Source organism: Equus caballus, chromosome 28 (assembly GCF_041296265.1).
Source record: "Equus caballus isolate H_3958 breed thoroughbred chromosome 28, TB-T2T, whole genome shotgun sequence".
Taxonomy (NCBI): domain Eukaryota; kingdom Metazoa; phylum Chordata; class Mammalia; order Perissodactyla; family Equidae; genus Equus; species Equus caballus.
In genome coordinates, this window is record NC_091711.1 from 33,193,172 (window position 1) to 33,218,309 (window position 25,138).

At 39.0% G+C, this 25,138-nt stretch overlaps 1 protein-coding gene across 1 annotated transcript in view; it reads left to right on the forward strand.

Moving 5' to 3' along the window:
- TXNRD1 (thioredoxin reductase 1) overlaps window positions 1–25,138 on the forward strand; it is a 39,446-nt gene that overhangs the window by 2,395 nt on the left and 11,913 nt on the right. Inside the window, 9 exon segments of the mRNA NM_001137609.1 lie at window positions 922–1,041; window positions 8,347–8,489; window positions 8,918–9,033; window positions 10,684–10,909; window positions 13,828–13,920; window positions 14,528–14,604; window positions 16,095–16,251; window positions 21,769–21,876; window positions 24,713–24,808. Coding sequence (NP_001131081.1) covers window positions 922–1,041; window positions 8,347–8,489; window positions 8,918–9,033; window positions 10,684–10,909; window positions 13,828–13,920; window positions 14,528–14,604; window positions 16,095–16,251; window positions 21,769–21,876; window positions 24,713–24,808 — 1,136 coding nt within the window.

The following is a 25,138-nucleotide window of genomic DNA, read 5'->3' on the forward strand; positions in this document are numbered from 1 at the left end:
CACAGAATAGCACATACAAAGGCCCTGAAGTAGGTAAGAGTCCTGCATGGTTGTGCCATTGGTGATGGGAGCTGGAGGTAAGATTGCAGAGGAAGGCAGGTGACTCAGCTGCTCAAACTAGAAGGACGCCAGAAGCAGGAAGTCTGGATAATACAGTGTCACAATTTCTAATGCAAACATTCAGCAAATATTTATTAGGTGTCACTTGTGTAAAGCACTGGCCTTGTGCTGGGCGTAGCCCCTCTGGCCTGTGGAGCTTACACCCCTAGTGACACTCTGGTAATGTTCTCTTCAGAGGGCTTAGTTTTCCTGAGCTATGGAGTCCACTGCCATCTTGTCCTCTTACTCATGTCATTTTGGCCACCTCCCCACCTGCCCACATTTTGTTCTTATGGAGACAAGTTATCACCATGTTCCTTAAGGTTAGTGATGCTAAACATTTTTGGGCCAGGTGGGTGGTCATGAATTCTTTTGTGAGAAGCAATGAAAGCTGTAGACCACCTCCTTAAAAAAATGCTCATATATCACAAATCTTATAGGTAGTCACAGACCCACTACAGCTACAGTCCAGTCATGCCCAGCGTCACAACTCCTTATCAGTTAGTTTATTCACAGATTGGGTGGCAAGTCTAGGGCTGTGCACAAAGTAAAATTTCAATTTCTGGCTTCTTTATCAGCAGTCAGTTAGTTTTGAATCTTTGAAGTATGTGGAAATCTGTTCATTTTTGTTTTAGAGTGATGTCACTGTGTTTGGTATATAAGGCTCTTATTACATAGAAATGTCATGAGACTTAGGAATAAACTTGTATAAACAATATTGCTACATTAAGCAAATTATGATGTCAGAATAGTAATGATCGTTGACCTGTTTCTCTGTGGGTTGTGAAGCAGCTATAGATTGACGTCTCAATGTTGTTGCAGGTCTTGGCGGCACGTGTGTGAATGTGGGTTGCATACCTAAAAAACTGATGCACCAAGCAGCTTTGTTAGGACAAGCCCTACGAGACTCTCGAAACTACGGATGGAATGTCGAGGAGATGGGTAAGGGGGAGAAGCCACTCTTCCCTTTGTGCTTTTGCAGGGTTTGAGCTATGATCTTGAAATGCACCATCCATTTTTACAAGACTAACAAATAACCCGGAAGTTGTTGCTATTGTTTATGTTTTTTTGTGGATAAAATCACTGCAGTTATCCTGCGCCGGGTAGCTACATAGCTATTATGGTAGGAACTGATATGGCACTTGGAATATCTTTCTATAATAGAAAACCAGAATTCTGTCAAATAAGTTCTCATAATTACATAGAGTTCCATAAGGAAGTACAAATTACATTTGCTCTCCTTTGAAGCTGTCACATTTTTCTCTCTCTAATGAAGTCTGTTTCATGAGCTGATATTTTGAAGGTGGGGGAATTGTTTGTTGAGAAGAGGATAGTTAGTCTTTGTTGGATTAAAAATATTTAGAGTACCCTAGAAGCCCTAGACAAGTTGAAAAGGAACTTGTTGACTTTAGAAAGTTGATTGCGTTATCTGGCAGAAAAAGAGAATGAGGCCTGGCACAGCTTTGTGGCTAATTAATGACGTAGGTCATGCCCTTGAAGAGTGAAACTCCAACCCCTATCTGATGTTAGTTTGAGATGTATGGGCTATGGGACGTATGAGGGGAATCTTCCAGCCATAGCTAGGGCAAATTATTTTGTGGCCTTTTCTAAGTTTTTTTTTTTTTCTTTTTAAGATTCTTCCTTTTTCCTTTTTCTCCCCAAAGCCCCTCGGTACGTAGTTGTATATTCTTCGTTGTGGGTCCTTCTAGTTGTGGCATGTGGGACGCCACCTTAGCGTGGCCTGATGAGCAGGGCCATGTCCGCGCCCAGGATACGAACTGACGAAACACTGGGCCACCTGCAGCTGAGCACGTGAACTTAACCACTCGGCCACGGGGCCAGCCCCTTAAGTTTTAATTAATAGTTTATTAAATATTTAAAAAAACCCACAAGGCATAAATACTTACTTTGAAACACTTTGCTCCCGCTCAAACTAGTCATGCTTCCTTCATTGATGCTTTTATTTCCCATTTAAAATCAACAGTACTTTTTTCCAAGTCTGGAATCTTAGAAAATCAGTCACTTTAAAAGTTTTCTTAAGCTGGGGTCTTATCTCTGCTCAAACTGTTACAGGCTGCTTTCTGTCGATGACCTTTGGAGGCCTGAGGCCAGCGCTGAGAGTTTCAGTGTTTGGTTCTGGCATGCCATGCCCCATGTCCTTTTTTCTTGCCCAACAAAAATGGCAGTTGAGCAGACTCATTGACCTGTTGAGCATGAATTTAACACATAATCTACAAACAGTCCACTTCTATTCCCACCTCTACCCTGCTCCAAGTTGTTATTTACTCCTGTGTCCGAATGCCTGCCAACTAAGTCTGCCATTAATGCACTCTTTCCCTTCCTGGAAGCCTACTGATAATGCACCTAGTTAACGGCAGGGTCTCCCTTCAGCTAATTTTAGACTTCTTTGTAGGCGTTTTAGAAATCCTACTGATGAAGTTATATGACATTACTATTGAGTACCTACTATTTGCACTTCAGTCTGTGCTGGGGAAATAGAGATAAATAGCACAAATCCTATAGGTACACAGATTCTGTTATCATTAATATTATTGATGTACAGACCAAGAACCCTGGGAGCCCAGAGTTAGAATTGGAAAATGTGATTTAAGAGGTGAGTGGAGATGGTCTCTCAGATGTTGTGTCCTTGACAATCAGCAGAGGAGGCCCGGGGCGGTCACTTCATTTAGGCAGTGAGAACAGAATGAACAAGGTACATATTTGAAGAATAGCAAATACCCTGGCGTCGCTAGAGTCTGGGCTGTGTGGGGAACGTATATGAGGAGTGGGAAAGGACTGTTGCTGTGGGCTGAACGCCCAGGGTGGTTTGGGAGAGGGGTAGCAGGAGGAATGCAGATCAGCTCAGCAAGCTGCACCATTTTGCTAAGGGCAGGTTGGAACAGATGCTTGTAGATACTTCCTGTCCTGGTTATTGAGATAGAAGTAGGAAGAAAATGGGGAGAGAAGGTAGAGACCAAAGCTGAAGCAGAAAGGAAGCTACCATCTTTCCCTGTTACCCTCTCAACCTCCCACCAGCCTTCTGTGGATTCACTGGTCAGGATTGGTGGTTAAAGTCAGATCATCTCATACTACCCTCTATTCCATCTCTAGTCCAGTACATATTTAACCCTTCTATCCCTTGATAGAGATCCTTTTGTTCCCATTTGGCAACAAGGAAACAAGCTCTAGGAGGGGAAGTAGCTTGCTCCTGTCGTAGCTAAGAAATTGGTGGCACTAGGACTGAGGTCTTTCTGACTTGAAACCGTTTGGGGTTCACACCACAGATGGTCTTCTTTAAGCCCTCAGGGCTTCGGTGGCAGCCCCTTTGCAGGATCAGAGCTTCAGGAGTGTTACACGGGCAGACACATTGAGAGCTTTCGACATGGCTATGTGTGTGTCTCTCCTTACCACACTCTTCCCAGAAAGGGCAAGTTAGATATGTAGTCTTTAGGCCACACTCCAGTTTTCCTTCTGTACCCTTGGGAGGAAAACCTAAGAACCACCCATTTTATTTTCCAGTCACTCCTGGAAGATCTGTGATCCCCTCTCCCCCAATCATTCCATGTTTATTTTTTACTGGTATTCTCAGCGGGACTTCTTTCCCTAGGATATCTAGAGTTAAGATCCTTCCTTCACCCCAGCCTTCACGACCCGTTAAAGTGTTGGTTATTATAGTAGATAGACCTGGGCACAAATTCTGATTTTGCCTTTTACTGCCTGTGTGATGAGGATTAAGTACAATAGAGTGATTAAAATACCTGCCACTCAACAAATGTTTATTTCTGTCCCTCCTGGATCACTTCTTTTAATTCTTCCATTCAGAGTTTCAATAAATTTGGAGTAGCCGCTGCTCACTTTTCTTGGTTCTTTGTTTAATGGGTTGTAGAAATAGATTTACAGATGTTATAGAAAGTTGTATATTTGAGCCAGGTTAGTTCCCTCTTAAAGAGAAGATATGTAACAAGAATATTAATCTAAAAAAGTCTAGAATTTGTTGGAAAGCGTAGAGTTGTTCCAAGCAAATTTTGATATATGAGGCTTTGTAACTTCCATATGTCTTCATAGTGAGGGCCACTGTCCCTTACGTCTAGGTAAATAATGGTGGTGGGGAGCTACAACCTAGAGTCATAAAATTTTTATTCATTCATATAGGGTCTAGTACTTGAATTGGTATGTTGTACTAGTTAATGTTAGCTTTACTCTATCAACTCTTATAAAAGTAAAGTCAGTGGAACAGAATTGCTTAATTTGTTAGAAATGTAGGAAAATATATATAGTGGGTCTTTAGAACCTTAAAAAGATAAGGGATAAGTGCACGTCTCTGCCAAACGTGAATTTTATTAACAGGGTCAACTAAGTATAACTCTAATAAATTCAGTCACCAGGTAGGTGATTAAATATAATTGGTGAATTGACAAATCTTTCCAGCAAAAGCTATTTCTGTAGCTGTCATGTAACAATAATAAGCACTGGCTATTCTTATTTATGTTGAATTTATGTCTAAATTATATAAAAAAATCTATTAAAGTACAACGTTTGAGGTGGTAAAGAGCCACTACTGGCATAGTCCAGATCTATACATTAAAATCAGCAAATACTCTGAATTCCATGGAGTTTTAAAACTTGAACCAAGTCAAAGTTATCTGTGTCTAACCTTACAGAAATTACTTAGCCTACTAATTTAATAGTTTTACCTCTTTTGTGTTTCTTCCCTCTTTCCAGATTTCAAGGTAAAAATATGTGATTGTCTGTTTTATACCTCCCACCTCCTGTGTTGGTCAGCAGCAGCAATCCCGAGGTCTTTGATGAGAGCTGTTGAAGAGCTGTGCCCTCTGTTTAGATCCCTTCACTCTTCCTGAGTGGAAGCCTGGTGGTTTGTTTATTGTTGTCTTCAGCTCTCTCATCAAGCCTTGGGCCTCCCGAAGCCAGCTGGCCTGACTGTGAGAACCAGAGCTGGGCTTTGTGGGTGTGGCCTGCTGTGCCTCAGGATCCACCACTCAGGGAGCAGTAATTACCTGCCTCCTTTTTGTGCTAAAATGATTGTGGTGAAGAATACAGTGGATTTAGGCAAACCTTACTTTATGTCATTAGCTCTTAGAGGAAGAAAGAAGCTTGGAGGTGTATTTTTCAAATGAGAGACCCCTAGAGGCTGCTGATCCGTGTTCCCAGCAGAAGGCTTATTTTGCATTTTTCGTATAGAAACACATCTAGTCTCGTGTCCTTGACCAAAGAACAGTGCTCCAGTTTTCTGGGAAGACTGTCTTCTCTGACACTGCAAATAGTTCTGAGTGCGGTAGAGGAGGAAGGGACCCTGGGCCCTGCAGAACAGCTGAATCTGCGTGGTGACCGGGGGAATGACACGTCCGGGACTCAGCCTGTGCTCTGCCTTTTTCCGAAAGCTCCAGGCTGAGAATATACAAAGAGTCTCAGCCTTGAAAAAAAAATTACTTGAGCTCGATCATTTAAACTGGATGAATTGGTCCTTTCTGGAAGGTTTATTAGCTTTATATTTTTCAAATTTGTCTCAAGAATTTAGTCTGCCTTTAAAAAAACTAAGTATTTGAGAAGTTTTAGGATTCCATTGTCATTACAAAGAAAGCAACATCATTGGTTCCCCACTGGGGTCTTGCAGAGTTTCTGGTTGTATTCTCCCACCACACACCTGACGTTTCACGTACAGTGTGTCTGTGACTGCCACTGAGTTAGTGTGTGACCTTGGGCAGGTCAGTCCATCATTAATTTCCCTGTGTGTATAATGGGACTAATTCCAGCCCCTTCTGGTGCTTTGAGTTTCAAATGAGAAGTTGTGCTGAACTTGTTAAAGGTAGTTCTGTTAGTCTGGTTACTATTTTTGAATTTAAAGGTGTAGCCTGGCTTTCTCTGGTGGGATGGGGCAGATCAGGAGCAACAGAGAGTTGACTGAAGATCCCTCTGCTGTAGTAGGCATGAGGGTACATCCAGGTGAAATACAAGATCTGCCTGGCCAACTAGAATCCACGTTCCAGAGGCTTAGCATTGGATTACAGCTGGTTGACCAAGCCAGCAGGGTCAGGAGGCCTAGGAGAAATGCTGGGGCTATGCTGTCAGGTGGACTGAGGAGGATGTAGTGTCCAGGTGGGGTTGGGGGTTACAGGGAGCTGGTGGATTTGGGGCATTATCAGAAGGCAGGGCAGCCCTAGAGATCTGGGGTTCCAGGCATGGTACCACACTCAGTCCAACAAGGATCCAGTTCCCACCAGTAGCATATAAAATAGGAATTTGGATTTTATGAGACAGAAACTTAGTTCTCAGAATGGAATGCACGATCAGGACCTTAGGAGCAGCTAGAGTGCCTTGAATGCTGAATCCCAAACTGGTGGGCTGGAACTTTTAAATTCCGCCTGCCTGAGCGAGTGTAATCACAATAGAGACTGGGAGTGGAGGTGGCTGTCTGCTCTACCAGAGGACGAAGGGACTTTGGTAGGGAAAGGGGGGGTTGACGAGTTTGGAAATCTGAATTAAGTTGGATTAGGTCTACTCATTGAATTTGAATTTCCATCATGGAAATAATTGAAGTTGTTGATGCTGTTATTTAATCCCAACTGTGTCTTTTAGAATATGGTATCTCCTGTAGGATTAGCAGAGTATAATCCCTTTAGTAGTTCTACAACTGTAGAATTTCAGAGCTGAATCCTCTCTTTGATCCAGTTCATTGTTTCTCCGTGGGGGCATTATTGGCACATTGGGCTGGGCAGCTCCTAGTTGAAAGGAACTGTGTTGGGGGATACTTAGCATCACTGGCCCTTGGGCATCCCTGAGTCACTTGACAACCACAACCACCGGAATAAAATGTCTAGAATTTGCTTAAAATAGTAAATAGTAAAAAAAAGAGAGGTATGTGAAATGAGACTGATAAACTGTTGGTAGTTGTTGCAACTAGATGATTGGCACATGGGGGGTGAGTTCTGCTATTCTATTCCATTCCTGGTGGAGAAACAGTGAGTCCTGCCTCTTCTTTTTATAGTGGTGGTTATGGAGGCCAGACAGACAGGCTGCCAGGCTCCCTGCAGCATCCACCACGCCCCAGCCCCTAGTCCTCTTGGTATCACAACCACTTGGCCTCCACAGTCACTTGTTTTCTAATTGAACTGATCTGTCAAGATTTGCTCCAGTTTAACATTTTATGATTCTATGAATCGAATATCTATAATCTGTTCTCTAGGAGGCCGCAACCAATTTTTATGCTGCCATTCCTACTTCCAGAGGCTGACCATTGGTTCTTAGAGACTCGATTTCACCACTTCCTGTGTGGCCAAGCTACTTAGCCCAGAACCTAAGACTCAGACTGCTCATTTCTGCAATAGAGGCTTTCAGTATATATTGATTCTATTCTCTTCTTCCCTTATAACCACAGCTTCCTCAGAACCTACCTTCTTCCTGCCACCAGAGTATATTTTACCTGTATCCTGTTTTTTTTCCCAGTCATTGGTAAGGTAGTAATTAATGAATGACAAAGGATTGGTTTTTATCCATTGAAATTTGATATTATATTATGCCTTGACTCAATGGATTAATTTTGTGATAGAATTTAAAAATCCTACTCTCTTTGGAGAGATGAGGGTTTGGGGAGCCAAGAGACAGACTCTTAATATTCTTTGACTAGACTAGGGGAGTTGGCAAACTTTTTCTGTAAAGGGCCAGATAATATTTTAGGCTTTTCAGGCCATGGGGTCTCTGTCACAGCTACCCAACTCTGCCATTGAAAATGGCCCTAGACAATATATAAATAAATGATAGTAGCTATATTTCAATAAAACTTTATTTAAAAAAAAAGATGATGGGCTGGATTTGGCTCGTGGGGCCTTAGTTTACCAGTTTAATAACTCCAAGCCTGGCTGCATCAGAATCCCTTGGAGACTGTTAGAAGTACAGAATCTTAGACCTTACTACACCCCATTACCGCAGCAATCAGTGTGTACAACGCAAAGTAAAATTCCCATTTGTTTTTGATAAAGAAGAAAAAAGTTTGTGTGCAGTTGTTTTAGTCTTAAGAATTGCCAGAAAGCCTTGCATTATTTAATTGTATCATAGTTTTCTAAAAGAGAAAGAATGTTTGAAGATCAAAAGGTTGGTTATATGCTTGAAATGGAGGACTTGCCCTTTTAGACTAAAAGCTCTGCTCTTTGTATTTTATGTGAATGGTTTCTGAGAAATGATCTTTGCCAGGCTGTTGAAAAGCTACACATTTTTTCATCTTTTCTTGTGCAGTTAAACATGACTGGGAAAAAATGACAGAAGCTGTACAGAATCACATTGGCTCTCTGAACTGGGGCTACCGGGTAGCTCTGCGGGAGAAGAAAGTCACCTATGAGAACGCATACGGGCAGTTTATTGGTCCCCATAGGATTAAGGTAATTGTGTGACAGCTTGAGTGGCCTTTTTTCTTTGTTTTTTTGTTTTCTTAAGCTTTGCATGAGGGAGGGGGAAGAAAAGAGAAAGTGATTGTCCTAATAAAAGTAATAACGCAGGCTGTCTAGTTTGGTGACTTTGCAGTCACATCTTATGGGGCTTTCTCTTGCAGTGTGTATGGTAAAGGGTAAGAGTACTGGATCTGGGGCCAGATGACCTGAATTTGAGTCTTGGCTCTGCCACTTCCTAGCATTATGACCTTCAGCAAGCCCCTTTGCTATGCAGAGCTTTAATAGCTAGCTCTTACTGCATTACCAAATTTCACGAGGATCAAATTGGACAGTGTGGTGACTGGCCTTTTTAATTACAAAATTTATGGTTCTAAAGGATAATAACTTATTAAAAATTGATAATATTGGTTCCTTTGTAGACAACAAATAACAAAGGCAAAGAAAAAATATATTCAGCAGAGAAATTTCTCATTGCCACTGGTGAAAGGCCACGTTATTTAGATATCCCTGGTGACAAAGAATACTGCATCAGCAGGTAAGGAAAAAGTAGCAGGGAGGAAAGAAAAACCCGTTGTGGATTTATGCGTTTGCTTTTTTCTTCAAAACCATTTAATCAGTTTCCTGGAGTTTAGAGATTTTTGCCCAAAGGGACCGAGGATTGGGAAAAAGAGAAAGGAAAAATTAGTTTACCCCAGAGAACATTTAAAAAAGTCAAAACTATAAACATTAGTTATCTTATCACCCAGAATTAATATCACTGCTAATGTATATGCTTATAATATTTATATTTATATTAGAAATTTATATACGTGAGTATATATTACAAATATATACTGTATAAAACCAGATGGATATTCACAAACAATTTTGTAAAATAAATGATTTATACATATGTACTTTTTTTTTTTTTTGCAAAACTAGGGTCATCTATTACCCTTTAACACTTGCAATGTGAATGCTAAAAGAATTAGACGATGGCAGGCCGTCTGAGTTTATCAGACCCTAGTCCCTACTTGTTGCTGTTCAAATGATCATAGTGTCTGTGCAGAGGGACCTTCTGAAATAAGTGAGTCAGTCAGGGTTTTGCTATGTGATTTATTTTTGCCCATAAAGTGATAATACTGGTGACGTTGAGTTTTAAATTATGAAATCATTAAGACAGATTGTTGGTCCCCTTGGATGCTTTTGGCCCAGGATTTTCTAATTGTGTTATAAATGACTCATTTTTAGGCTCTTTTTTTTATAATATGATTTTATCCTTCGTGCCTCATCTGGGGCAGCTCAGAAGGCAACTGTCATCACTGTTATCTTGATGAGGCTCCCTTCTCATATTTAAAAAAAATTCGTTCCCCAACAATGCTTTTATGATCTCTCTTATGTCTTGTCTACTCCTCACTTCACTAGAAGATTTTGTCAGGTTTTATTCTTTATGGTTGGCTTTTTTTTTTTTTTAAAGATTTTATTTTTTCCTTTTTCTCCCCAAAGCCCCCCAGTACATAGTTGTATATTCTTCGTTGTGGGTCCTTCTAGTTGTAGCATGTGGGATGCTGCCTCAGCGTGGTTTGATGAGCAGTGCCATGTCCGTGCCCAGGATTCGAACCAACGAAACACTGGACCGCCTGCAGCGGAGCGCACGGACTTAACCACTCGGCCACGGGGCCAGCCCCTTTATTCTTTATGGTTGGCTTTTATATTACACAAACAGTATGTTGAAAGTGTTTTCCCCACTCTTCTCTCCTCTCTTGATAGTTGATTTTGCAGATGAGGATTAATAACACAGGTTTTCCACCTTGGGGAGAGCTGAGTGGTGGGATGAGGGTAGGGGTTTCGGTTTGCAAAGCTGTGATTTTAAACACATACATGGAGAATTACTCTGAACAGTACAAAATCCTTGTTTGACCATGAGTTGGACTGATGTCAGAAGTTAGGTGGTTTGCTGTGTTCAGCCACGGTAGCTTGAGCTACTCCCAAAGCAACTGAGTAGCAAGAATGGGAGAATGTCTAAGACCTTATAAAAACTTCTCAGATATTATGTATGTAGCTAATTGAATGTTTTTAATCTTAAAAGTGTCTTGTTCTTAACAAAGTAAAAGTATTTACTTTGATTTGGTCATTATTCACATATGAACATTTTTCTCTTTCATTTCTTCTTATTTATTTATTTATTGTTTACATTTCTTTTCAGTGATGATCTTTTCTCCTTACCTTATTGCCCGGGTAAGACCCTGGTGGTTGGAGCCTCCTATGTAGCTTTGGAATGTGCTGGATTTCTTGCTGGCATTGGTTTAGATGTCACTGTTATGGTACGGTCCATTCTCCTTAGAGGATTTGACCAGGACATGGCCAACAAAATTGGTGAACATATGGAAGAACACGGTGTCAAGTTTATAAAACAGTTTGTACCAATAAAAGTAAGTGGGGTTGCCTGTAGGTTTGTTGATCTTATACTCAAGTTAAAAGGCAAGAGAAGAGTTGGGGTGGGTGATGGAAGCATCCTTTCAGCATTGTAAACCGTCAGGACTGCTGGGATTCCTCAACTGTGATACACAAACATAATTTCTTCCTTCCCTTCTCAGCTTTCTTACCTTTGATTCTCTTCTGTTTAATGTTTCCTGTTATGCATTTCTTTATTTTATTTTCTTTGGTCTGTTATACTTTGTTTCTTCATACGTATCAGTGATTTAAATGAGAGTTCAAGACTGGGCTGATTTTTTTTCCCCCCTGCATAAGACCTTTCTCTTTGGTATACAGCAGAGTCACAGATGTACTGTATTATTCTGGCTTCCCTAGAAATGATTATCTAATTTTGTTGTGTAGGCTGACCTTTTTTTTTTTCATTTAATCTTCTTTTGAAAAAAAGGCTGAATAATATGCCACGTCATATTTGGAACTTGTTAACACTGTCATGAATGTTTTGAAATGTAAGAGTGACAAGATTGATCACTTTGCATATCTCAAACTGATAGTTGGCTTTAGTGCAGATCAGGATGGGGACTATTTTGCTAAAGTGAAGGAATTTTAGCCATCATGTTTTCTGATTGCTCAGTGGGTTATTGTGGGATCAGGAATCTCTTAATGCTGATGGGTTTGAGTTATGACTATTGGGATCAGAATGACCTGAATTCAGATACTGTTCTGCCAATTTCTTGCTATATGACTTTGGGAGAATGACTGGACTTCTCTGAGCCTCAGTTTCTTCTGTAAAGTGAGAATGATAAATAGCACCTATCTCAGAGTTCTTATGAGGATTGAATTAGCTTTTTTTTTAAAAAAAAAAATGATTTTATTTTTCCTTTTTTCCTCCAAAGCCCCCCTGGTACATAGTTGCATATTTTTAGTTGTGGGTCCTTCTATTTGTGGCACGTGGGACGCTGCCCCAGCATGGCCTGATCAGTAGTGCCATGTCTGCACCCAGGATCTGAACCGGCGAAATCCTGGGCCGCAAAAGCGGAGTGCACCAACCCAACCACTCGGCCACGGGGCCGGCCAGAGGATCGAATTAGCTTATACTTAGTTAGAAAGTTATTAGAATAGTACCTGGGACAGAGTAAGTTTAAAACAGATCTCTCTCATAAGTTTGTTGTGAAGATTACATAGCAAATTTCCTGGAAGTTACTGTGTTTAAGGAAATGGGAGTGTTCCATCATCATTTCATTATTTTTTGCTGAGGAAGATTGGCCCTGAGCTAACATCTGTGGCCAATCTTCTATTTTGTATGTCATAGCTAGTGAGAGGTGTAGGTCTGTGCCTGGGAACCAAACCTGGGCCGCTGAAATGGAGCACACTGAACTTAACGAGTAGGCAAGCAGGCCAGCCCCCCTTATTTACCTTAAATAAATAAATAAATTAGGTAGCTGGTTTTGGGGGAGTAGAGATACATATACTATATTTGAACTAGGACTATGATTAGAAAACAACACCTGTATGTATGTGCTGTACTGATAGAAAAGTAACATCTTCGTTTATAATATCTTAACGTTTTGGGAATCGTGGGCCCTTTGAGAACCCGGTGGACTATCCCTAGTGAAATAACCCTGTGTCTGGGCACGTCGCATTTTGCTTGGGTTACCAGGGTGTCTTGGATCCCCACAGACAGGTAGAGAATGCTAGCTGTATTATAAAGTAACTGAGTGGAGGGAACCTTCTATGGAGAGGAGGGAAGAAGCACATATTGAACAAAGAACATAATATGTGCAAAGAGGCCGTGGGGAATAAAATTGTTCTAAATGCAGGAAGTGTTCTAGATCCAGAAAAGGCCTGCCTGGAACACAAAAATGAGTAAGCCAGGAAGGAAATAGAGGTGGGATGAGGCCCTTATCATTTTTAAGCAAATCTAAGCTGTGGACCAATTCAACTCTTCTCCAAGGATTAGAACATTTTAATTTAAATTAAACAGGAAAGACCTTTCTGATATGTTCAAAGGGGCCACGTATATGAGAAAAGAAGGAAATTTGAGAAAGAAATCTCTATTTGTTGATGTTGAACATAAAATGACTTTTCCCGTACAGAGTGGTTTATTTTAATGACAGAGTAGAAATTGCTGGTGACTTGATGGGTTTCTTCCAGTAAATATTTTATAGAAACCCATGGTTTGGCTCTCATTCAGAGACATCAAAGATTAATTACATACTTGCAGAGGCCTGCATGTGATAGGGTTTCTAAGTCATTGTTACAGAGTCTGTAGGTTATCGTTGACATCAATGTGTAGTGGGTTAGTATGTTCAGTCTCCTTTGCCATAGCACAAGTACTTGGGCTTGCTCATTCCTCCCTGTAGCCTTAACAACTGAAGATAACCCCTAGTTATGATAAACACACATACCTCCTTGCCCTCTATGATTTTTAGGGCTTTCCAGCTGTTATTTGTATCATGATTGGCCTACTCTCATGTCTATTCTTTGTTGACAAAGCTGAACATCTAGTCGAAAGACAATCTTGAGAGAGCAGCAGTGGCTCTCCAGGGGATTAATGGTTCTGGGTGAGTGATAAGATAGGAGCCTGGGAAAAGCAGTAGGTGGTTGTTTTAATTTTAGGGATTGTAAGGTGCTTTCTCTGGCTTTTTCCTTTCCCACTTTTCTCTCTGAATTTTATTCTGTTGGAGAGCTATTTAAAAGAAAGTCCCTCTAGCTAACATTGTGGTGAGAAAGAAGAGGATAAGTAAAAGAATGACATACCATCCTAATGGTGTTAAGGTGAGGAAGATGGGGCATAAAAGAACTTTCAAGCCAGATTTTGTGTTTTAACTTTGGGTTAACCAGATAGAAGGGGAAGACACAATTATTCACTGGATATACGTCTTAATTGTGGAGTAAGACTTTGTCACTTTTATAGGTTGAACAGATTGAAGCAGGGACACCAGGCCGACTCAGAGTGGTAGCTCAGTCCACCAAAGGTGACGAAACCATCGAAGGAGAGTATAACACGGTAAGGACTGGACCTGGGTCAGTACTTCATTAGAAAGCAAATAATGTGCTTGTTGGGTATTTGCTGTGTACTTGCAATGGCTGTTTGCTATTTCCAAAGCCCCTGGTTCTATTCCCATTCTAAGATATCTTTTTGTTTGTGATATTATAGTTTGTTTGGGTACAGGGATAGTTTCAAATTTTTTACATTGTAACTTTTAAAAGGTTGCTTTTCAAATGGCTATAAAAAGGCATTAGCATTTTTAAATGAGCTAGAATTTCTCTGTCCTGTGTTCTTTCCTTTTTTCTCCCCCACCCACCCCATTTTAAAAGATAACTTAATTCAGTCGTAGGGCTATACTGCCGTTGTCTCTCAACTTGGCTAGATTTATTAAGGAATTAACTCCTTTTTTCTTCACAAGAAATGGATAAGGACTTCTCCTATATCATGTTGAAAGGATTTTATTTAAAAGATTTGAATTTGTTTAAACTCTTGCATTATTTTGTTAATAAAATATTTCTTTCCAGATCTGGAAAATGAATCAAATTGCCTTAACAAGCAGAGAAAAATGATTAAATAACACATGGAAGTCTTCTTGTTAACGGTCACTATATATTTAATTTTTCAGGTGTTGCTGGCAATAGGAAGAGATGCATGCACAAGAAAAATTGGCTTAGAAACTGTGGGGGTAAAGATAAATGAAAAGTAAGGAAAAAACCTTTATTATATCTTATTGAATACTATTTCAGTTATTTATAATATTGATTAATACTGGAGTTTCAGATTTTTAAAGGTAATTTTTACCGTAGTTGGAGAGTTCCCTTTTTAAGCTTAGAAAAGTCTTTTTTAAGTACCCTTCACAGTATTTCCTGTTTGTTTTTCCTTTTCAAAATCTAAATGAGAGATATACTGGCTTGCTTTTTTGTTTCTTCAATGTATATGTGTACAAGTGTGTGCTTTGAGCTTCATTAAATATTTAGATTTGAACCGTGTTTAAAATTACCAAGTTTTAGGATTACCAAAGTGGTCACTACATTTTTAGTGACAGCTACAAGTAAGAAAACTTTGATTTTTTTTTTTTGAGGAAGATTAGCCCTGAGCTAAGATCTGCTGCCAATCCTCCTCGTTTTGCTGAGGAAGACTGGCCCTGAGCCAACATCCATGCCCATCTTCCTTTATTTTATGTGGGACACCTGCCACAGCATGGCTTGGCAAGTGGTGTGTAGTCTGCGCCTGGGATCCGTACTGGTGAAACCCGGGCTGCCAAAGTGGACTGCGCGACCTTAACCGCTATACCATCGGGCTGGCCCTGAGAGCTTTGATTTTTTTAAAAGTCTTAAAAGTTAAAGTCCTTTAGACTGAACCACTATACCAGAAAACCGAGACACTGGTATCTGCTTATGGGAGTGGCATGGGGTATTTCCCAGTATCACCTTGCTTACATCCAAGTGAAAACAAGTGTTATGAATGGTTAGCTGTCTTGGAAGCTGAAAATACAGGGTTTTTTCCCCCTTCCAGGAATAACATTTATTCAGGAGAAGAGATTTCCTAATCTTATTGTGTGGAGTTTTGCTTTATTTATTTATTTTCATTGGGGTGGAGAGGGGAGTTGAGGAGGTAACTTAATAAGATTTAGCAGATCGAATATTACATCATCTTAATAACTTGCTAGCCTGTTCCCACTTGGGTCCAAGGTTTAGATTTTGTATAATATGAATAGCTAACATTTATTCTGCGCTTAAGTATGAGCCAGGAACTATTGTGCTAGAAGTTTTATACACATTCCATTCAGTCCTTACAACCCCTTAGGGTAGATGATGGTCTTCTTTTTATTATCACCCCATGTATAGGTGGGAAAATGAGGCTTAGAGACGTTAGGTAGCTCTCCTAAGATCGTAGAGGTAATAACAGACCTGGTTATTACAAGTTAGAATCTTCATTCTTAACCTCTGTGTTCTAGTTCTCCCATTTTAGGGTTTCTTACAGTTTTCTTATTCTGATTTTTCAAAATAGCCAGACTTGTCTCTAAGCTTTTGGTTCCTCTGAGCTTTTTTTTTTTTTTTTCCTTGGAAATACATTAGAACGTTACCCTCAGCTAGAGTCACAATTTTGGGCTTCTTTGGGAGACAGGGGATTTTGTTCTACTTAATTAATTAGTGGTAATTGATGGTGATTTTCACTGAATGAATTTGCAGAACTGGAAAAATACCTGTCACGGATGAAGAGCAGACCAACGTACCTTACATCTATGCCATTGGCGACATACTGGAGGGGAAGCTGGAGCTCACCCCCGTCGCCATCCAGGCAGGAAGATTGCTGGCTCAGAGGCTTTATGGTGGCTCCACTGTCAAGGTGAGTGTTGTGCCCATCACCCACTGATACACTGTTTTTAGTGATACCCCAGTTCTCTGTTTAGGGGTGGTTGTGCAGTTTTCTGGGTCTTGAATAATTTAGTTATTTTGATGGCATCCTAGATGTGCTTTATTAACTATTCCAAACAAGACATTGTTAACACTGCTGTACCTTTGTGACTTTATTATGAAAATTGTCGCTCTTGGAATCACACTAAGAATGAAATAAGCTTAATTAATGGAGTTTCAGCACTATTATTTTCCACATACTCATAGTAGTTGCATTTTACATCAATTTCATTATTACCAATGTAAATATAATTTTCTGAATCTTTTTATGGCACCTCTCTGAGCTATAAAAGGATTTGGGGATCTAGGTAATAATGTCACTGTGCAGAGCTGCTTAAACCAATATTCAGGCTTTATTCCCTTGTCCTTTCTAAAAATATATCTTCCGCTGTTGAACCTTTGAATGTGTTATATTAATGTTTTAAAGTAGTTTTTAAAAGTCAGTGTAGGAAATTGAAACTCTTAGGTGTGTTTCATGGGACCAGATGGCAAGAAAAGAATAAATATGCTGTATCTTTTTTACGACTATTTTTTTAGAGCAGTTTTAGGTTCACTGCAAAATTGAGAGTAAGGTACAGAGATTTCCTATATGCCCCTGCCCCCACACATGCACAGCCTTCCCCATTAATAACATTCCCTCCTTGACTGTTTTTTTAAAGGATTCTGGAAATGTTGATTTTAAAGAATTTGGTCACTACGCATCTTCTTTGTGCATAAATCATCACGGGTTGATTGAGATTGGTTACAGTAATGGAAACCTCAAAGAATGCTGCTATAAAATTTGTGACAAGTGTTTTGAGTGTATCTGGGGTTAGTTTGGATTGTAGGATAATAAAATCTTCTATTCTGAAATTAACAGGACTGAGTGTAAAAAGGGTTTTGAATCCCAGATTTTCGATTGTCCCGGGACTAGCACTTGGTTCATACAACTGTTTGAAATAAACTTAACCACCTCTTTGAGTGAGTTACGTCTTGTATTCATTGTTGCAGTTGTTGAGTCCTTGGTAAACCAAGAAAGGATCTTTAGAAATACAGCTTGACATGCATTTAATTTGTTCTTGACTTTATATTTTTGTGGCTTCCTAATATGGAAAGAGATACTTTTATATACCAACAATAACCAAAGGGCAAACATGCAAAAATTTGCTCCTAAATAAATGTGAAATCATTGTAGCACTAACTTTTTGCTAAATTGCTAAAAAACAATGTAATGGACCTTTCCACCTACTTTGGACATATTCTTCCACGTGTGGGGATAGAACTATATTGTAGCATCTCTCAGGTAGAGCAGATTCTTTCTCAAAGTGCCTTAAGCTTTTATCAGCATCAGAATTTAATGTACATTGAAATTAAAAGACACTTTTTGTTTACCTTTTCCTTATCTTTAGTCTAACTAATATGACAAGTACTTTACAGAACAGGGGAGCAAACAGGTGCTGCTCAAGCCCCTGAGAGTTTGAAATCTCACGGTCTGTCCTTCAATATGTTAATAAAGCTGAAATGCTACCAGATATATAGGTTAATTGCATTGGGGGAAGTTACACAAGTTTTTTTTTTAAGCAACTGCATAATCCCTTTAATTTTGCCCAAAATTAATTTTGCTTTACTGAGAACATTCCCACATATCTAGGAAGGTAGAGGATCCACACCTGCCTGCCTGCCTTTAAAGGAGTAGCTCTCCATTGAAAAAATCAGCTTAACGTAAACACCTGACTAAGTTAATAAATCCATGATAGGATTTTTAGGACACAAATGAATCGTGAATGTATGTGCCTTTCTCTGAAACTGGGATCATGTATTCTTTATTGCTTCACAACAGTGTTGGAGGAAAGGAGACAGAGCAGCTACATTTGAGTGCTTCTGGCATGCCTGGCACTGTGCTGAGTGAAAGCATTCTCTCATTCAGCCTTATGACGCTGTGAAGGCGGATGACTTAGGTCACAACGCTAGCGGGCAGCCAAGGCATGAGTCAGGTCCAGATCTGGTTGTAGGTACTGCTGTCTCTTAACCATGACAAGCTACCGCCTAAGAGAGAAGGAAGATTTGGGAAATATAGATTATAAAAGAATAGGCAGTGAGGATAGAAAAGACGCCTCAAGACTTCAAGTACTCCACCAATTGGGAAATACCTCTATAACTCAAATTTTTCTCAATAAAATAAAGTGAAACATATATTGGAAAGTTTTAAATGAACTTTTTAACACCTACTAATGATTAAAGTCATTTTCAAAGCTGCTAAAAATATTTGCCACTAAATAAACTAAATATTCCATTATTTGGGGAACACAAATGAAGTATGAAAAAAATGTTATCATTTCAAAAAGTGATAGAGAACAGACCGTAATCCTGAGTCAGCTACAGATGATGGACATTCCACTAAGCTCTTTAGAAAACCAATGATAAGACACAATACCAACTTTAAAGCACAGGGTGATGGAAACATCAGCAAAATGACCAGTCATTTCTTGGATCTTTTTTAAAATTCCTCTCAAACACCTGAAATACTTTTATTACAACTAGTAAACATTAGCATCTTTCTTATTATTTAGAGTGGTATTTTATAAGTTAACTCATTTTTATAGTAAATATGAAGTATTTTATGTGGAAACTAGAGCACATGTATCAACTTCAGAATGAGTTATATTCTAAAAGTTCATTAACTTGATTGTTGTGAAAACTACAAAGTGTTTTTCCAAATAAAAGTATTAAAAACAATGATAACATTTTCAATGTAGGCCACAATTGTCCATTTCAACCAATTAGAAATTGCCTTTTAGGACCAAGGAGAAACATGTCTTTGATTTGGATCCTGATTTCCCTCTGAGATACCATTTTCTGCCTGAAGAACTTCCTTTAAGAGTTATTTAGTGTGTGTCTGCGTGTGGTGAATTCCTTGGCTTTTTTTCTTTTTAAAAAAAGTTTACTTTGCCTTTATTTTTTGGAAGATATTTTTGTTGAATATAGACTCCTAGATTAACAGTGTTTCTTTAAATATTTTAATGATTTGCCCATTGTCTTCTGATTGCATAGATACTAAAGAGAATTAGGCTGTCATTTTTATCGTTGTTTCTCTTAAGATTTTCTCTTTATCACTGCTTTTTTTAGTAGTTTGATTATTATATGCCTTGGTATGCTTTTCTTTATAATTATTCTGCTAGTGATTTGTCAAGATTCTTGGATTTGTCAGTTTATAGTTCTTGTCAAATTTGGATCAGCCATTCTCTTATTTTTTCTGTCTTCGCTCTCCTTTTTTTCTCAGCCTCCAAATAATGAATGTTGGATCCTTGGATATTATTTCATGGGTCTCTGATGCTCTGTTCATGTTTCTGTGCTTCATTTTCTTAGCCTATTGCTATGTTTTCAACTTCACTAATCTTTTCTTCTGCACTGTTTTGGGTTGTTAATCCCATACTGTGTAGTTTGCACTTCAAATACTTTTTTCATGTCTACAAGGTTTTTTTTTTTTAATATATTTTCTTTTTTTCTCCTAAGTTCCTGTTTTCCTCTATCTTCTGAATACACAGAACCTGTTTATAATAGTTCTATTGATGTTCTCTGCTCATTCCATCATCTCATTTTCAGTGTCTCTTCCTATTGATTGAGTTTTCTCTTGGTTTTAGTTCACATGTTCTTGCTCCTTTGCAAGAACTTGTTACTTTCTTATGGATGAGGACTTTGTGTATATTACGTTGTTGTGTCCTGGGTTTTGTTGAATTCCGTTATACAGTGTAGGACTCTGTTCTGGCAGCCCATCGAGTCACATGGGTTTAGTTTTATCCTTTTGTAACTTGCTTTTAAGCTTTTTAGGGTCCATCAACAGCAACCTTTCATCTAGAACCAATTTAGTTCCACTACCAAATCGATGCCCTTGAGAGGACTCTACCTCATTCCTCTTGCATTATGAATATTTTCTACTCTGGCTGTGGGGGGGAACTATTCTGGTCTTGGAAGAGCTCTGGTCATTTGGGGGCCTACTGCTTTCCACTGGTTCTCCTCACCCTTGAGGACTTTGCCGTGACACGTTTTCTCGGCCCAAATCTCAGGAGGCTCTCTCTGCAGATCTCAGTTCTCTTTGTGCAGCTCCTCCCTCTTTGGTGTGCTCCCCTGCAGCTTCGAGCCGCCTTGGCTTCCCTGGACTACAGTCTGTGTCTCCATAAGTCAGAAAGACTACCTCACTCTGCTTGAGTTCCCGCTCCTGGCACTGAGTCCTGGAAGCTGCTCTGGGCAGTCACTGGGCTCGCCTCATTTGTGTCCTTCTCTCAGGGATCGCAGTCCTGCACTGCCTGTTGTCCACTGTCCGCAGAGTGCTGCTTCCTGTGTGTCTGGTTTTCTGGTTGTTTAAGGCAAGAGGATAAATCTGGTTCCTGGCATACCAGTATGGCTGTCAGTGGATGTCTGCCTTTACTTTGGAGTCAGAATTTCAAGGGTTTGTGTTCTTCTTAGAGAAAAAGGAGTATATTTATTGTTTCTAGAAGAAGGCACATTTTAAAGATTTCACCCTCCTGTCTTAGAGTGAGAACTGAATTTCTCATATGTTAAATGCAGAATATTACTTAGGCTCACTTCTGTGTGCAAATGTAACTGGTAGGTTTTTACCAAATAGCATTTGCAGACATGTTAGGTATTTACATGAGACATTTTTCACAGTTCACATCAGCATATTAAAGGCTCTGAGAAATCTGATAGTAAAGAAACCTGTTTATTTGCTTAGTGCAGCATTTTACAACTTTGCTTGACTTCAGAACCTTTTAGTCATCTACACCTGTTAACGTTATAAAATATGCTCTGGGAGTACTGTCATAACCATTAGCTCCTTCGTGTGTGTGGTCTTCTTTGCTGTGTTCATGGCTGCGTAGTGTCGCATTGGGAGTATGTACTATAGAACCCCTTCCTTACGGGCACTTTAAAGCCGCTCCAGTGTTGCCGCTATTGACGAGTGCTGCAGCAATGCTCAGTTTACGCATGTAGCTTTTTCTGTACACTAAATTCCTGTTATGGATTTCTAAAGATGGGGCTATTGGGCCAAGAGGCATTAACTATTTTTATGGCTCTTAATATGTATTACCTAATTGGTTTTTCAAAGAAGTCTGTTAATTTCTGTCGCCAATAATATGAGACTTTCAGTGTTAGGTACACTAGTATTGCTTTTGGCTGCTTTATTAAAGGGAGAAAAGGTGTGTCCTTGTTAACATCAGTTGATAGGTGGATGGGGAAACCACGTGACTCATTTATTCATGATCAGTCTTGACACGCTTCAAACTTCTACTAAAACTTTGTCGCATCAGTTAATGGTTCTCAGTGTAGGTTTATCTCTGGGATTGTGACTTCCCATACTTTTGGTAGGAATTTATTACTGTGCTTTCCTCTTAATTTCCAACCTTTTTGAAGTATATCCTCTTTTGAGTTATAAATTCTCCTGCCATGACTCTTTTCCTTCGTTGTGAAACAGTGTGACTATGAAAATGTTCCAACAACTGTATTTACTCCTCTGGAATATGGTGCTTGTGGTCTTTCTGAAGAGAATGCTGTGGAGAAATTTGGGGAAGAAAATATTGAGGTAAGTTCTACTCTTTACTCCTGTGTTGAGTTACTGCTGTTTTTCTTTTCAAAATTTAAGTGAATAATTTCAACCATACATAAAAGTTGAAAAATAGTACAAGCAACTTCTGTATACCCATTATCCAGATTAACATATTAACATTTTCCTCATTTGTTTTGTACTTGTCATATTTTCTCTTGCTCTGTATCTGTGTGTGTGGTTTTTTCCTGAATCATAGTGTAGTTATCACTGAGGAAATTTAATATTGATAGAATATTTTTATCTCATCTACCTTCTTTTTTTCAGTTTCATCAGTTGACCTAATAATACTTAGTTGTACTTTTTAAAACTACTTTTACTGGTTTCTTTTTATTATTAAAACAATATTTTGTGGGGGCTGGCCCTATGGCCTAGTGGTTCAGTCCAGCACACTCTGCTTCAGTGGCCAGGTTCGCAGGTTTGGATCCTGGGCATGGGCCTACACCACTCGTCAGCCATGCTGTGGTGGTGACCCACATATAAAAAAGTGGAGGGGCCAGCCTTGTGGCCGAGTGGTTAAGTTTGCACTCTCTGCTTCAGCAGCCCATTGTTTTGCTGGTTTGGATCCTGGGCATGGACCTGGCACCACTCGCCAGGCCATGCTGAGGTGGTGTCCCACATGCCACAACTAGAAGGACCCACAACTAAAATAGACAGCTATGTACTGGGGGGATTCAGGGAGAAAAAGCAAAATAAAGATTGGTAACAGTTGTTAGCTTAGGAACCAATCTTTAAAAAAAAAAAATTGGCACAGATGTTAGCTCAGGGCTAATTTTCCTCAAGCAAAAAAAAAAAGCAAAAACAATATTTTTAGAAGTATGAAAATATAGGAAAAGAAGAAAACTAAAAATTGATTACATTTCTAGTGTTCTAAATTATTTTTTTCTTCCATACCATTAGCGTCTATTTATACTGTTTGCTACTTATCTTTTATGATATAGTCAAAGAAAATGCACATGAAATATGCTATTGTACATACACAAATAATGCTACACAAAGAGAAAGAGACTACTGTTTTAAGTCATTTGGGAAAAAAGTTTCCAGTAAAAACTTTTAGAAGACCAGATTTGTGAATCAGTAAGTTTTATAGTATAAAAGTCTGTTTTAAATCTCTTAATTGTTTTCTTTATTATTTGCATTAGTAGTGGCATATAATATCTTGGTCTATTAGTAACATTATTAACATTTTTTTCTGATTATAAAAATAATTTATCCTCATAAAAAGTTTGAAAAATTAGGAAAATATAAAAAAGGAAATTTTAGTTCATGATGAGATAGTTACTATTAATATTTTGGCATATTCTAGTCTCCTTTTGTGTAGGTATCTATGTCTTAATTTTTTTAAGTGTGATTTAAGTGACATGCAGTTTTCTGTCTACAATTAATGTTAGGTTATGAGCATTTCCCCCTAAAAACACCATTTTAAAAAATGACTTGTGTACTATTTCTTTTTAGGGATACTATACAATAATTTGTTAAGCCATTCTTTCTTTTCTTTTTTTCTTTTGCTGAGGAATATTCTCCCTGAGCTAATATCTATTTCCAATCTTCCTCTTTTTGCTGAGGAAGATTTGCCCTGAGGTAGCATCTGTTGCCAGTCCTCCTCTTTTTTATGTGAGCTGCCACCACAGCATGGCCACTGACAGGCGGGTGGTGTAGGTCTGCACCCAGGAACTGAACCTGGGCAGCCAAAGCAGAACACGCCAATCTTAACCACTAGTCCACCAGGGCTGGCCCTGTTAAGCCATTCTTATATTATGTCGCTTACACTTTTTCACTGTTACAGATAGAATGATGAACATCTTTATAATTCATTATCTGTTTTTCTATTTTCTGAGGACAGATTCCTATCACAAGGTATTTAAAATTTAAGGTTCTTACTATATATTCCATATTTCTTGACAGATAATCTTTGGCTTTTGTTTTATTAGAGTTTGCATTTTTTATTATAAAAGCAATGCATTTGAATTGAACAAATTTTGAAAAATATAAGGGAAATAGGAAACAATTACTCATAGACTTTGTAAGTAATTTCGGGTAATTTCTTTAATCATCGTTTCCCTATATAATTGTTGTGATACTGTGATGCTATACATTCCATTTTGTGATCCACATCTTTTTAAAAAATCACATCCTCTTACAACATAAAAGAACACTTATTATAATGTCTGCATAATTAGTGTGCTTTTAAAAGGTAGCCACCAATATATGTTTTGAATTGTGGCTAGCAGTTGGAGGAGAAAAAAAGCCCTTCAGTCATCCGGGACTTAAGTGTATGAAACATCAGTAAGGATGTCTGTGCGTCCCTCCATCTGTCCGTCTTCCCTCCCTCCCTCCTCCTCTCCTTTAGTACTTTTGGTGAGTAATGCCAAAGGAGGAAATATCTTTGGAAGCAAAAGAGCAAGAGAACTAGATAATTGCTGTAATTGTTCCTGGCATCTTATTTGTTTCTTGCCCAAAGTTGTCATTTCCATAAGGTAACTAGAAAGTGCTGAGGTTGAGGGCTTTTTGTGCTTTAAGGCAAAACAACAAGTAATTATGTGGCTCCTTTCTCTCATTTACTTGTTCTTTGTTGTTATTACTTAAGGTTTACTCTTTTGAGGCTGAGTTGTATGTAAGGGATGAGCAAAAGGGCCTGACAACAAGGAATTTAAAGTCATTTACCTTCTGACCAGCTTCCTGTTTATTCCATGAATTTTATTGTTTAATAGAAGTCTAATTACTCAAGAGCCTCCACTGTCTTTGCACCACACCTAGTGTTTGACAAGCGTTCTTCTTAAGATAATGAGTCTAAATTGTGCTTATGTCTTCTTAGGTTTACCATAGTTACTTTTGGCCGTTGGAATGGACGATTCCATCAAGAGATAACAACAAATGTTATGCAAAAATAATCTGTAATATCAAAGACAACGTAAGTGAAATTCTCTTTTAATCTTTTCCACTAATGTCATGTTGTTTTTAAGATGTAACTGCATTTTGATCACACGATACACCTTGCATTCCTTTAGTATTCTACCTGTCGGTCTCTGTAGTTGCATGGACGTTATCCTAGGGCAAGTCCCATGGCTCCGCTGCTTGATCCCCGCTCAGCTTCCTTGGCACAGAGCCCTACAGATAGTAGGCAGGGAGTGAAAACTTGCTGTGTGAAGGAACCAGAGGGGCAACTTGAGAATTGTTTGTGTTTGTATTTATAAAAGGGAAGCAATGAAGTCATCGACTATCTAAAAATAATGACAAAACA